At 42.0% G+C, this 15,810-nt stretch overlaps 1 protein-coding gene across 3 annotated transcripts in view; it reads right to left on the bottom strand.

Moving 5' to 3' along the window:
* The window catches only part of atrn (attractin), a 125,912-nt gene that overhangs the window by 91,443 nt on the left and 18,659 nt on the right, over positions 1 to 15,810 (bottom strand). For all 3 annotated transcript variants that reach the window (XM_071498090.1, XM_071498089.1, XM_071498092.1), the window contains exons 5-11: positions 13,510 to 13,706; positions 10,502 to 10,670; positions 8,868 to 8,958; positions 6,990 to 7,239; positions 6,187 to 6,370; positions 5,156 to 5,310; positions 985 to 1,069 (exon numbers count right to left, since the gene is read on the bottom strand). In XM_071498090.1, coding sequence (XP_071354191.1) covers positions 985 to 1,069; positions 5,156 to 5,310; positions 6,187 to 6,370; positions 6,990 to 7,239; positions 8,868 to 8,958; positions 10,502 to 10,670; positions 13,510 to 13,706 — 1,131 coding nt within the window. The remainder of the gene's footprint in view (positions 1 to 984; positions 1,070 to 5,155; positions 5,311 to 6,186; positions 6,371 to 6,989; positions 7,240 to 8,867; positions 8,959 to 10,501; positions 10,671 to 13,509; positions 13,707 to 15,810) is intronic.

Consider the following 15,810-nt stretch of genomic DNA (forward strand, 5'->3'; position numbering starts at 1 on the left):
CACAGTGGAAATAAAACTTGTCACCCTGGTTTATATGTACTCAAGAAACAAGGTTACTCAGACAAATTAGGCTAAGACAACAACTCAGAGAACATGTTTACATGCACTGCAGTGGTCTGCCAGATCTCTCCCCTACGTGCTCCCAATCTACTTTAACCAGGAGTGGTATATTTTCAATGTATTAGTAACATACATATAGTTGAAAGGAAGAAAAGGCTCAAAGTCATTACAGCAGTTCCTCAAAAAGATATTCAGTCAGTCAAGACAAAACTTCCTATATTCAGTCTCTCCATGTTCACAGATCAGGTGACTGTGAAGGCCAAAGCATGAGATTCACATCATATTCAAACTCACCACAATATTTAGTGACGCTTGGGGCCCCGTCTGCAAGCACCTGCATTTGTCATGTCCACTCATTTATTCAGGTTTTCCCTTTAATTTGTCATCCATATTTATGAAGACGGCCATCTTTTTTATTCCTGGTCTCAGTGTTTGGGCTGATGGTGCAATGTGAGTGTAGACTTTTTCCTTACTGTACAGATGTGTCACTGTGTTAGTCAAGATTGTTTTTAATTTAAGGATGCACTCCTACAGTTATGACCTTTCCTTTTATCTCACTGCTATGCTGCTATAGACATACTGTCCTTTACCTGGAGCTTTGTCACAGACATGTAGGCTAGTAAAGAACAGACACTGAACACAACTGAACAAACAGAGAGATCCAGATTTCTCTTGATCTGAAGAAACTGGGCTTCCTGTTCAGAAATCAGGTTACTGTAAAAAAGTCACAATAACCCAGTTTCTTAATAATAGAAAATGTGTCTAATGTTAGTAGACATAGTCTGAACGAAAACAGGTCCCAGCAGGTTTTCTCAGACTCTTATGATCATGATTTGTAATAAACGTTACTTTGGATGAAATACCAATCATTTTCCTAATTATCCAGTAGGCCTGCTTCCAGTTCAGAGCTTCAGGAATGATTACCTGTCACTGAAGACTGCAGAGTGTCCGAAGCGGTTGACGTCATGGTAGAGGTCCGGCCGAGGCAACACTGTCCACTCATCACATGCTGGAATGAAAAAAAACAAAAAAACACAGAGGTCAAACCGTTGACCTGCTCATAAATATTAAATCATACATCGCACGTCAGCACTTGGAAATTCAGCTGATGTGCCATGGGCAGTTAGCGAGGCCTGTGAGAGCTCATATCCTGGTGTCAATCAACAAGTCAGTCGGGAACATGTCCACGACCGAGGCAGTGAGGGCCTGACTGCTGCAGGAGCTGCAATCATGGCAAGATAATGCAGTCAGGTGTGTGTGTCTCTGACATGTGAGAACTCATTAGATACACAATAATTGAGAGCAGTGGTTAAGTGGTAAACACTGCTAGACGACAGCGAGAACTGTGGGTTTGAACCATTACCATTTCTTTTTTTTTGGACTGTTTTGGCACTTTTTATCTTATTTGAAGAGAGATATCAGCTGATTTAAGAAACAAAAATGAAGTGAAAAAGAAACGCTTCACATCCATGGGAGCATTCATGATGTTGCTTTGACCCTGTGATAAACTAACAGCCTGGTTAGGGCCTGTCTTCGCCTCCATGCTGATGATGATGGGTTTAACAGGACTTATATGATTAGGTAGGTACCTAGTGAACAATAACTTGGTGATTTGCAGGTAAAATGAGGCTAAATTTAATTTAAAAGTTGCATTTGCTACCTGACATTTGAGGCTTTTGATCCCTTATACTACAGCCAGGTCTACTTATGACCCCTGATCTACATTTTCAACCATTTTTATTTTTAAAGGCCCCAAAGAAGTGAGAGTATCCAATAGTTCACAAGAAAAAGCCCAAAAAAGTAACCATATATTTTGCTCACTTATTCCATTAATCACCCTGGGGGTTCAACCACTGGTTTAGACATCTAGGTTGCATATAACAGTTGTTTTAATAGTATTTCAATGGCTATATTTCAGTGTGATGAAGTACCAAGCTGTATGTTGACATTCCTTTACAGAAATACTGTAGAAACGACAGATTTACAGTCCGTGCCTGGATGCTACAAAACTAAATTTACCTCTGTTTTAGCCGAGACGTTGAGACGTCTGGACCTCTAAATCACCACACCACTGTTTCCTTGGTAAACAAATGAGGTTTAGGTTTTGCTTTTAAATGAAGCTCCTGCGGTATGTGACACTGTACACCTATCATGTGTCTGTGCAAACAAAACAAACAACAGGAAGAGCTGGTGTGTGAGCCTGAAAGTCAAAGCTGCAGGAACACAGAAGTGACTGCGGTACATCACCTTCAGTTAGTACAATGCAGTGCAAGTCATCATGGTTTCCCAGAGGAGGCTGTGACATGTGTGAGGGCTCCATATTCACAGGTAGACAGTGCTCTCTGGTGTCACAAGATGGTATTGCAGGTGGTGTGGCACATCGCCCCTTCAGAGTGACGATTTATTACACCACCATCTACCAATGTCAGGACGGTGGACAGCCCTTAAATTCCACGCTCTAATTGAGTTCAGCTTGTTAAGGAGGGGCAATTAGTCCTCGACGCGCGGCCCATCTCAACCGTAATTACCAGACAATTACAGAGCTGCCGCTGCTGCTGACAGCAACACTGCAGCTGGCTGGTGGAGGGTTGGGGCCGAGGAAAAATAGTTGGCTAGTCTTTTCTGTCCAATTACAAAATCATAGAGAGGACAAGGAGTGGCAGGGAGGAGAGAGAGGTCAGAACTGAGAGAGAGGGGGAAAGAAATACTTGGAAGTTTTTAAGTTTGACTCAAATGCAAATTCTCCGGGGAAATTATGAAAACAATTTGTTTCCTGCAGTGACCAGTGTGAGATGAGTTAGTCTCATTGTGCCAATCAAGTGAGGACGTGGTAACGTAAATGTAGAAATATGACACCTTGCCAAGAGTTTAATTAATGTGATTCCTCTATGTGTGCTGCTGCAGCCTTCACCTTCACACCACTCGGAAAAAAGGCACATTTCTTGTGTTTCAGGCCCAACATGCAATCGTTATGAACAAAAGCTGGTTTGAACAGGGAGGGGAGGGGACCGCTTGTGCCCCTGAGATTGTAATTTCTCTACCTGTCAATCATCTTCGTAATGACACAGAAAAACAGAATGTCCTGGGGCCATCGAGTGGCCTGCAGGGAATTCTCCCTCCCATCCACACAGAATGAAGCCTCCCATTAATGAGCAGCTTATGACAGCACTGCGGAAACTCTGCCGACTCCATTTACAACAATGTTTGTTGGCAGCTAACAAAATGAGGATGCCAGGATGGTTAATGACAAAGCGGTGCTAACTTCTCCTAGAACATATCAGAGAACTTTAAATGGGATTATAATTACAATGAAAAAAAAAGGTGCACTACAATCAACAACAATCAACTTATGATCTTTATACTGAACCAATAAAGACAGAAAACATGTCTATCATCACTCTTCTCTGCTTCATCTTCATAAAGATACAAATGCACCGCTCTCTCTGCTGTTCAGCAGCTGTGTCACACAAACCGGAGGTTAAATGTCTTAATTAAGGGCCCCTCAGCAATAAAAAGAATAAACCCTAGAATAAATTTAGGATTACATCCCCAAAGCCACCAAGTGTGAATCATACATTGAGTAGTCAAGTGCTTAGTTTACTAAGCCCTGATCGCTTCGTATTTACCTTCACACACAAATCCTCTTGGAGTCGAGCGTGAATGGCAGCTCCAGGGGATGTTTTTTTCTGGATCTCATCTGCCAATTTTCCCCTTAAAGACCGGACTCTCTTTCTCGGTACCAATGTGACTAAAACACAGAAGTCAGGCAGACTAGCAAAAGATGCATGGATGTATTTCACCCTGTTACTTGCTCACAGCAGTGGGAGAGTTAGCAGTTTAAAAGATTTTTCTGATTGGCCTCTGTTGGTGTGAGGACTCAGGATTTTCAGGTTATGACTGTAGATCAAACAGATTAGTAGATATTAAGGTGTGTGGAGACCCATTCATTTTACATATGTGATCATGTTCTCCATAACCTCTGCTATGATAAATATTTTCTTTACATGGCTAAAAAGTTAAGAAAAAAAAGGTGTTAGTGGCTGTGCTAACAAGGTTTTAGGTTTATTAATCCCTGCCCCCCATCCCCACAAATTGACAGGATTGGTTCCTTAGGTTATATGATGTATGAATCCCTGGCTGTCTGAATTTGTTTTTATGTGACTGTCATTGGTTCACTGCAGTTCAAGGTGGAAACACTCAGTCATGGTATTCACTGATTATTTCACTCATGATATGTCTTCTATTATAAAAAAATGTATGTTAAGAAGGTTAAAACTTGATAATCATTGGATTGGGTCTTTAATCTCATTCCAAAGTCAAACATTAGTGTGTAGCTATAACAGCCTCAGGTCTCCTGGTTTCAGACTCTTTCAGATTCTGGCTGCAGGAATTTGTGCCCATTAAGCCACATGAGCATTAGCGAGATCCAACACTGATGCTGGGTGATGAGGTCTGACTCACACTTGGCATTTCAGTGCATCTCAAAGGCGCTGGGTAGACCAGGTGAAATGTACAGACCACAGGGGTTACCAGGGATCCCAGCAGAGAATAGGATTAATATGCACATAAACAGAAGCCATGAAACACCAACACAAGTCACCTCCAACAGGAAATACACTCCTCTATGCAAGAAAACATACACATTATATATGCATATCATACACAATGTCTAAACTTACTCTGCATGCAGATATTACAAATATTCACTGAGTGTGTGAGCAGGCAAAACCACCACACTGCTGGAAAGCTAAACACCATATTACTATGAGTCTTTTGTATGACACGGGGCTGTGGTGGTTAACTGCTTATGAACATCGAGTTGTGACATTTGACCTTCTGTTGCTCCAGTGGAGCTGCTCAGTGTCTAACAACCGAACACTGCAGCTGTACTGAGCGGCTCCCATGTGTGAGTCTGTGAGACCGTTTGAATGCAAAGCAGCACAGTGCAGGAAGAAAGAGAGATGATGCATGCTCAGCAGAAGTGAGGCTGGGAAGCAGGCTGCAGGGGCTGCTGATGTGTGTGTGTGTGTGTGTGTGTGTGTGTGTGTGTGTGTGTGTGTGTGTGTGTGTGTGTGTGTGTGTGTGTGTTACTGACCAAGACTGTAGGCAAGGAAGTCAGAGGAGAAGCACTTGGCGCCGTGGCTCATCGATGTGTCATTGTGTGTGTTTCCTCCAAACACCAGCATCGTCCCGCTCACTATCACCGCCGTGTGGAGGTAACGGAAGAAGCCGCTGTCTCTCAGAATGGTCCTGCACAAACAAACACACAGTGCTGGTTGTTACACAGTTGGATGTTATACAGCTGTGGCTTTCACACCAGCACTGTGGCTGCTTAAGGAACAGTTTCATCTGTTGTGACAACCTCTGCATGCTACTGTGAGAACTGTTTATCTAACCAAGAGACAGTAATTAGTCAATTTGTTAACAGCTGATTTTTCCCTTACATTTGCACATTTCCATGTAGTGTTGATTAACTGGTGGCTGTGAATAGTCTTTTACAATATTTTACCATCACTTTGCATTAGTGCATGTAAGATTTTTTCACATTGAAATTGCTTTGAAAACTGAGTCAAAGTGCAAATGCACAATTCTAGCCTTTAAGCACAAATTGATATTTGAAGTGCAAAACACTAAATCACACCTCGTGTTCAAGTTTAAATACTTACTACTAAACATACAGATCACTGAATCAATGCATTTGCAAGCATTTTTCCCTATTTTAAAATCATTACTCAGTTAAGATCATTAACTGTCTAATTTACTTATTACTTCTGCCACATATTTCAACTGTCAAAATGTTGTATTGTATTTATTGTTTGTGTTACTGCAGTGTAAAATGTGGTTTAATGTCTTATTTTTATTTTTTATTTTTATTTAACTTTTTAAGAACTGATCTGCCTTGCCACAGGCTGCGTGTCTATGAGCTGTAAGCAGTTCAAGCCAGGAGTTTTCTCTCAATCATTTTTAGAGGCCTGCGGAGGTGGGAATAGTTTCATAAGAAAAAAGCAAAGTCTGATGGGTAAACAGAAAACTTCCACAACAGACAGCTCTGTGAATTTACACTGTTGTTTTTGTAACAAGTATCAGAGCTACTTTACATTACAGTCAACAAACAGAAAACCTCACCATTTTCTCTTGTCCACGTCCAACTTGTACAGGTCTCCAGCCAAGCCGTACTTGTTGGCACTGAAGGCCTTGTAGCCTCCGTGGATGTAGATGGCTCTGGTGCCCGGGTCGAAAATGCTGCTGTGGCCGTAGCCGCCCTGCACCAGGGCACCGTCAGTAGACACCAAGCTCCACGTGTTCTTGGCTGGAGGGTCACAAAACACATTTCATTAAGCAACAGAAAATTAGCTTCAAGGCACCTCAATATAATGAAATAGTTGTGGAGGACTGAGGCTTTGGTCCCAGTGGGGATGTAGTGGAGGTTATTACTATGGAGCTTAACTCAGTTTACACAGTGTTTTATTAGTGACAGAGAAATAAGCCAATATAAATCTTTGTATTATTGCTCCTAAAATGCATTACAACTACGAAAAGAGCATCAGGCAGCTATCGGATTTAATTGGTCACCATTCAGGTAATGAAAATAACTAAATCACTTTCATTTGTGAGCAAATAGGAGATGCACTCTTGTCCATAAGCCACAGTTGCAGGTTAATTCAACTCATTTTCTCAGACAGATTGGCTTTTAGAAGACAATGAGACTACTTAATGAAGTTTGGTTTCCTGCCAATGAGGCCAGTGGATTAGATGACACCATCTGAGTCTAAAACTTGTTAGCTTCATTTTGGTGGCCAGTGTTCATTTCCTGTTGTTGTGAACTGATGTATTAGGGACTCACACCCAGGGCCGAGGTTATTAGTTCAAGTCAAAGACACACAACAGGTACGAGCATCAACCACACACCAAGTCAATGGGTAACTTACCAATATTGTACTCCTGGACCTGGCTGATGTAACCATACAGAGGACAGTGTCCAAACAGAACCAGCATCACAGGATTGGCCCCCTCCTGGACGGGAGGCACGATGTGGGCCGAGTGTCCCACCACGGCATACTGCTCCTTGGCCCGGGGGCTCAGGAGGACCCAGGTCTGGTTCTGGATGTGGAAAACCCACAGCTGGCTGGACACGTTTCCTGAGGAGTCGATCTTTCCTCCGTACATGAAGATCTTTCCCTGGTAGAAACAGTGGAGCAGAGTTAGGTCATGAATATACAGGGATCCCAAAATTAAATAAATACAGCAAGTGATGTTTACAGCATGAAAAGTGTCTAAATAAATGCTTTGTGTCTAAAGTAAAATGCTTTAGGCACATATAAGAGTCATCTGCCATTTTAAGGAAGGGGGGCCATTTTTCACATCTGCTGACAACTTAACACATAAAATTATAGAAAGAATCAAGAGAATGAGCAAAGTGGTCTCAGCCATTTGGGCCCCACTGTATACACACAATTCTTTTTGTGTGCAAGTATTTGGTTTCTTTTTCCTTTCCGTCTGTGTTTAATATCCATTAAAATCTGAAATAAATCCTCTGATAAGTTTATGTAATAAATCCACAGGAGAAAAGGATGGAATCAGACTTTTATATGGAAAGTGTTTAAACATCCACAGTATTAGTATGTAGGTGGTCAGTCCTGAACTGCGGTGCACTCTGTGCTTCATTATGACTGAACCGAGCCTGACACAGTTACTCTGCAGTAATCATGAACTCTCATTCTAATGAAAACTAATAATTATAAGTAAACCAACAAAAACAAAACAAACAAAAAAAAAACCCTCTATAAAGTCTCCAAAAAATACTAAAATCATATCAGTAACCTTCCAGCTGTCCATGAGTTTTGAATAATAATAATAATAGTTTATTATTATTCTCTGGACCTTGTTTCTTATACAACTATTTCCCCTCAGAAAAAGCTGAAGGTCAGACAGAGGAGAGTCTCTTGATATTAAGATAAATGTGTAAAATTTACTCAGATAGTGCTGAACAGAGAAGCTGCTTGGGGCTGGCTGCTTGTGTTGTTTTTACAAGCAGTAACAGCAGTTGACTTTGTGAGCCTAAATTTCTCATATCATCTCAGCTCAAGGAAAACAGTGTTTTCTGGACCGATGAATGTCACAGAAGACAAGAAATTTTCACAAATACTTCAATTGTTCATTTCAAGGTGAGACAGATTTATCACAGCAGCTTCATCTCTGTATGAATCAGTGAGGGTATGTGTTCTCCAGAGCCTGAACCGATACATTATCCGTGGTTGTGAAACTTACATCAGTTCTATCTGTTCTGTATCAGCACTGATGTGATTTCACATTTGTCTTGCAAGCCCACATTGACTTGAAGACACATTCATACACCATGATGCAATTTGTGCATTACAAACACTGCAGCTCAAACTGGGTTCTCTCAAACCACAGAGCAGACAGACTGCATCTTGCTCTGAATCCTCCTCTGTCTAATTTATTATTTCATCATTGGCTCCAACAGTCTTTCTGGCTGAGACGAAACTGCTTCACCCCTTCACTGCAGCATATCAAAACCCAGAGATTTATATATGGCAGACAACAAACAGACACTACTGGAAGCATAAATAAAAGGATGGGGAGTTTGTAATGTTTCTGCTAGAGCCTCCATTTAATTTAGCTGTCATCTGTTCTTTTCTCATCCTCTTTTGAAGTCATGTTCATAGCACAGTAAGGCTGAGCTGGCAGGAACAACAGATGCATGTAAAATGCACTATGATAAGAGGGAATATGAGTCATATTGTGTTGTGTCAACATACAGCAAATGTCTCCCTCCTTCCACTCACCTCATGAAGAGCCAGCGAGTGGCCATATCGTGGAGTGACGGTGTTGACAGAGGGGTCGAGGGTCCGCCATCTCTTGCTGCTGAGGTTATACCTTCAGAAACAGAGAGGATAAAAAGGCCTGGTGAGCACTGCAGCATAGCAGCTTCAGAGAACCCGGCAACTCCTTGTACACTGTGATGAGGCATAAAATTTGACTTGGAAAATAGATTAGAGTGCTCCGAGTCTAAATGTGTGTACACAGATCAAACCAGAGAGAGAAGATAGGACGAGATAGGAGGAAGTGAAATTAAACTTTAAGATGCAGATACTATATTGGTTATTAAACAGCACTAAGGAAGCTGTGCAGCAGGTAACACCTTTATAATCCTTGTCTGTGGAATAAGAGTTTTGGAAAAACACCAATATGAAGCTAAGCATAAAGACTGGAAACAGGGTGAGATGCTGGTGCCCTGGCAACCTCACAGTGATGACAAGACTCCAGGTAATCACTGAGCCTGGCTGTAGTAATCCAGAACATATCCTCTGTAAAAGCTGGTTTATGTACAGATTAAACTGTGACGTGCGAGTAGGCAAAATTTGTTACCCTCTGACACAGCCTTAATTTTAAACTAAGCTATGTGGCTTCTGGCTGTAGCTTCATACATAACAGACAGACCGGTTACCAATCTACATATTTACCTGGTGCATTTTCAAAAATGTTGAACCATTTCTTTTACTCCTTTCATTTCTAAGCTGCACATGTGGGCTGATACAATTTTAATGTTTTTTATGGGTCACACTTATCTTGCTGACAAACTGCTAACTGCCTCTGATCATTCAAAAACGCTTCCATGCCCAGACTCAAAGTGCCACACAACAAAGACTGTGTGCACATAAAACTAAAACCATATCAGTAAACAATGTGGGCCTCAATCAAGGATCCAGAGTCGAATGACCTCTAACATTTGAACCCTGCTAAACCTACCTGCCTATTATCTATAAGAAAGACACAGGAAATGACACTTCTCATAAGCTCTGATTGTGTGTCTTGTGTTCAGCTTAGTCATAATGCAGGAAAGTATTCTTCTTGACAAACCTGTAACACTGCAACTATATTTGGAATGAGCTAAAAAGATTTATTCTATTGTCTAATCCAGGTAACAAATACAAGAAGCTGTGTAAAGTTGTCAGAAAGCTCCTTTACAGTCTCACATGATAGAGGTTGGGCAGAAATAAAAAAGACCTTGGGCTTCCAGCAAACTATGAAACCAAAACATGAGCCAAGAGGAATAAGTGTGATCTTCCTGGGTGGAGTTCAGAGTGAGGAGCACCAGCCTATCCTGTAATTTTATGGTTTTAATTACATCCTTCACTCTGAGCCCAGCACAGAGCTGTCTGTACTGAGCGTCTTGTTGATTTCCATCAGACAGGAAGTCCTGTGGATTCTTCATGACGACACTAACAGCTAAGTATTACTTTAGCAGTTGGTATAACAAGCATGTAAGTTAAAAATATTTAAATGTCTGTTCCCTACAGCCTGTTCCCTACAGTCGCATAGCAACAGCAGGACCCATGTCAAGCAGCTCTTTTGGAGGAGAGCAGCATCCAAATGTCTAAAATCCTACGGTAGAAGTTCACAGGGGGAGAGCACTTACGCTTTGACCATGTGATAGTCGGAGGCGTTGAAGACATAGCCTCCGATGATCCACATGATGCCCTGGTCCACCACAGCCTTGTGGGAGGCCCTGGCCAGCCCGGGCTCGGTGTACTCCTCCCGGCTCCAGAAGGAGGAATTGGCAGGCACTGAGACGGAGCAGTCTGGACCTGAGGAGGGACGGAAAGCACAGACTCAAGGCTCCACAGGGGGCTAAATGATTCAGGAGGCTCAGTTAATAAATTTTTTTTGCACTTATGATAAACAGGATAAACAAGCCCCAACCTTTCAGGGGATCATAACACCAGGTTGCCTTAAGCAAGACAAAATACCAACAAAATGAATCAGCATCATAACTTTCTAGCTTGTGAAAAAGTTCCTGCATTAGTGGAGGATTAAACTTTCATAGGCTTCAGTAGTTTATTTTCATATCCTGCAGCCAGGCAGAGAGAGCAGAAAACTGGGGCTGAAGAAAAAACATGATCCAATATTGATGTAATTTCTGAAATTATGAGAGCAAGCTGTGAAAGAAAAGGGCAGAGAGGTTAAAGAAGAATTTGGAGACTGATGATGGAGGTGTGGTGTGATTTAGAAAGTAGATCCTAAAGCTTTCGAAATACATGTTAAGAGATAAGCAGATGAATCATAAAAGCTTTATTTGATGTTTGACGAGATTTAATCTTTTTTTTAACATTCTCTCAGGAAACAGTAACTATTACAGGCTCCCTGATTTGAGTGGAATGGCTCACTGATGGCTCTGGCCGAAGCTGCCTTCCCCTGTTACTGGACTAGAACAATAACAGCACCATAAACCGGAATCACTCCTGAATGAGGGGAAAAGTTTTCTGGCAAACAGCAGCCATGCCAGGAATAGAAAGAGTGGCCTTGTCCTGTCAATATTTTGAATCATGCAGTTTTGAGGGCAGTTTGTTGATCTTATTAATCTAATGTCTGTCCATCCTACCTGATTACAGACACAGATAAAACCAATTTGAGCTATCACTCCATCGTACAGCTGAAACAGGATGCTAACCACTGGGGGAGTTCCCTATTGATTATTATCAAAACAATGCAGAAGCGGACACGTGACGAGAAAGGAAGTGTTGTGATTCACTGCAACAATCAAGGTCACCTCACTCATTCTGCTTTTTGTTTCGGCCAGTGGCTGAGAAAATTCCCTGGTGGCTAATTTCCTTCAATCTGACTCCAGTATCCCTAACAAACAAAGATCACCTTTGCACCTTGGTGGCATTTCCATGAATAAAGCAGAGGCAGCCTTAGCCTCCTTTAAAAGATGCCATCTGTAGAAGGCTGGGCTACGCACGTGTGAAGGAGAGACTTAACACAAGGCTGATTTGATCGAGCAGACATCTGTCTCTGCTTTAGCACTGGTTGGTGCAGAAAATGAGTTCATTTGGACGATGGCAGCACAGAGTACATCAAGTGTGCTATTCCTCGACTAAAACACCATGACAGGGTAATAAAGGCTAAAAAAAAAAAAAAAAAAAAAAAAAAAAACACCAGTCTGCTTCCCCAACTCCCTCAGCTTTAGTAATTAGATTGTGAGCACACTGAGCTGCTGATATAACAGCAGTTAAATTAAGCCGTTGTCTTTGCTTGTGTGGGTCGCAGCGCAGTGGAGCCGTTTAAGAACTAACAGAGTGGTCAGAACGCACATATGGTCTGATTCAGAAAGAACACAGCAGTGTCAGGTCATCGCCAAATACAAAGACTCAATAATCATGACTCAACCAAAGTGACGAGGAAGCTGATCCTGCAAAAAGTTCAGCTGAAGTGTAACAGGTGAGAGCAGGTGGATGCTGTGGGGGCAGCGGGAGCTTCAGTGATAGTGGTGGAGGCTTAAAAGTGAAGAGGCACTGGGTTGAATCACCAGATAAACAGGCAGAATGTGGACGGATGAAGTCAGTGACACTCTTCACTAAACCTCCAACTGCTTCCGTTGGACAACACGAAAACAACCTGAATAAAATTACTCAGATAAAATGAAATAACAGGGTCAGAGTAGGATACCCATGATGAGAAGGGTGAGATTAAATGGCCCCTTTTTTTATTGAGGGTTGAAAACAGCAATAGCTATAAACTCTCACACATCAGCTTTGTATTGGAACTATGTTAAATTGCATAATCCCTATTAAATAAATTATGACTTGTTAAATAGATAACACCATAAAACTCGTTTATTTTTTGGAACTTGCCTCAAGCCGTGTCTGGAAACTCTCCCTCACTACTGAGCAGTAGGGTAGGGTCATCAGCCAGAGGGAGGCCAAGAGAAATAATCCTAAAACTAAACATATAATTTCTTTCTCTCAATTATATGTTTTTACCTACATATACATGAGCTGTGTCTCTCAGCACTGTTAGCCATTCTTAGGAGGTTGTACCTGCGGAATTTAATCAGATTATTTGACTACTTAAGTTATAAATCAGCCGGATAATCACACTTAATTGACATTTCTTTTCAGTTCATTCTTTCTATATGAATTGGTGCAAAAGTCGAAGATGTGGGCGACAATTCAGTGGTCCGGAACCAAGCGAATTATATGGTCTCTACTCCTCTAGTTCCTCTCTGCTCTAATCACTTTATACTCTGACTGTGATCCAACAGCTCTGTATCAAACATGCACAAAAACCTGAGCAGAGTTGTTGCATCTAATCTACAGTTTCTTGCTCCACAAAACAGATTGAGAATAGGAAGGAGGCAGAATAGATTTCCACAGATATCCTGTATTAATCATTTTGGCTGGTAAAAGTGAATCTTGGCAGCCATATTTATGATTACACACCCCTGGGAGCAGAGCCACTCTTCATTCTGCTCACAGAGCGTAGACCCAGTAGAAAGCTTATTTTAGTCACCGAGCAGGGTTTGGCATGTGTGGGCCTGCTGAGGCCAACTTGATGACAGTGTGGTTATTGAAACCAGCATGGTGTATGAGACAATGAGATCACATCGGTGGCAGCCGAAGCGACGCTGTTGCAGTGCCAGCCCACCTTGCCATCCGGTATTACAGACGCACATCTTGTCCTGGCAGTGACCTCGCTCAGGGTAGCTGCAGTTGGCCAGGCAGTAGGGGACGTCACAGGCTTCTCCCTTCCAGTTGTCCTCACACTCACAGTACACTGAGCCATTGGAGGTCCCCACACGACACTCGCCACGGCCTGAGCAGTTGTTGGGACATGTATTCACCCTGGGAGGAAGAAAAGAGGAAGAAAAAGTCAGATAAACTAGGATTCAACTCTGTGAATAAAACATTGTGAACACTTTTCAACGACTGAGTTGCATCTGCTTTTGTGCAAGGAGTGCCACAGCTGTCTCCAGGCTTAGAGCTAAAATACTCAACATTCCCCTGCAGACAGCTGAATGTACCGTTATTGGCATGGTCTTCTATCATCAGTTGGTCAAGCACCTGCCCCAACACTTGTCGCTCTTCTCACAGGGACGTTTGCACTGCAACAGCATCGAGCTAGAGGCTGAGGTAACTGACAGCCATAAAATCACCACGGGTACGGAGCAGCAGATGGCAAACACACTCAATCTGCAGCAAAACACCAACGCTGATGCTCTTCATGTCTTTCAATGGGTAATTTCTGTATTTTATCTTTTCTCTTAGCATCAAACAGTGACTGAGTCGTACCTCAACATACAAACATCATGCTGGTGGAATCAGAAACACTCATACCGTGACAGTGTCAGTTGCACATAAACATCTGTGAAGCGATCATTAAAAAGAAAAAAAAAAAAAAAAAAACTAACGTCTGCATCACGATCATCAAATTTTGACGACGACTTCAGGATCAGCAGTGATTCAGGTGTCACTGATGCAGCCTGGCTTTCCAATGGTGCAGAATTTACAAAAACAGTGGGGCTCACAGCTAACTCTACAGCTCTGTCTCAGTTCCACAGTGCACATCATAAGTAGGTTTTGTGAATGTTCTGTGTTCACAAGAGAAATGTGAAAAAACGCCAGATTTTTGAGTGTGCCGCTGCTCAGACACTGTTGTCCAACAATGCAATGCACAAAAACCCACAGCTGGAAAAAATCTTCTTGGGGAGCTTGGAAAACAAAAACTGAGTAATCCTTTCTTTGGAAAAATGTTTTGCTTTGTTTGTGTGAAGTTCAACTGGCAGTAGCTTTCAGAATCAAGTGATTTATGTCCACTGGCAATTAAAATCGCTCCTTTCCTGTTGGTACAAGGAAAAGTACATTGATTTCTTCCAGGCTGATTGCAAATAAGCAATAACATGTAGTATGCCACTGGGACACAGCAACTGATTCCACCACCACATTATACCAGCTGTTTGTATTAGTGAAGCATTATGAGCGCTGTAATTTTAGACAGTACTAGGATTCAAAAGGTCCATTTAAAATGGTTCATCAACACCTGACACTGTCCTCAGATTTTGTAAGCAAATCACATTATGTTTATATTTAGTGTTTCAAAACAAAACCCATTGTGTGTGTCCTTGGGGCCGAAAAAATATTTCAAATGCCATTAATTTTAATGTGTCTTCTTTGCCTTTTTTTGGGGCACTGCAACACGTGTTGGCACAATATCGCCACCAACAGTGTGAAACCACAGTCCTGGTGTGTGCACTTGAGATAAGAGCAAAACAAGGACTCATCTTAAACACATTGATCCATGGCCTGTGAATAAAGGGAGTGAAAAGAAGGAAGAAAAACAGACATATGTCACATTTATTTCCTTATGTTCATGTGAAAACAACCACAAAATATGAACAAAACTGTTCCCAATGTTTCCTATAAACGTCTAAACTTTTGAAAACTCTAAGAAACTCGAAGAAACCACATTATTATCCATCAAAGTGCGAGAGTGAAGTGAGCTGTTAGTTTTTCCCTACTGTAGACAAACATGTTTGGGAGGGAGACAGAAGACACAAAGGGCCCTCGTCATTCTTTCATGTTCCTTCAGCTGTCTGATGGTTTGATGTTTTCGGCTCCTCCACCTCTCCCAGACACCAAAGACCAGGGGCCTGGGGGCACTTTGCTTTCATCCGACTCTGTTTTCTCGGCCCAACTTCAATCCCATCGCTATGGTGACGGCACAAATGAGCGAGGGAAAAACGCAGGGGTCCATTGTGTCCTTTTTGCAGATGTTTGGAAGGGACGGGCTCCACTTTGTTTTTTTTTTTAGAAAACTATTCCTTTTTATGCCATGTGTCGAAGCAACCGGCTGGGAGAGAATTAAATCATTTTCGTCTCTTTCTGACTCATGAAGTTTAGTTTGATCTATCGATCTGTGGGTACAGTCTTTTGCACCAATGCACAGATA

Source organism: Trachinotus anak, unplaced genomic scaffold (genome assembly GCF_046630095.1).
Source record: "Trachinotus anak isolate AG129_WGS33_773 ecotype Australia unplaced genomic scaffold, CSIRO_AGI_Tana_v1 ptg000015l, whole genome shotgun sequence".
Taxonomy (NCBI): Eukaryota; Metazoa; Chordata; class Actinopteri; order Carangiformes; family Carangidae; genus Trachinotus; species Trachinotus anak.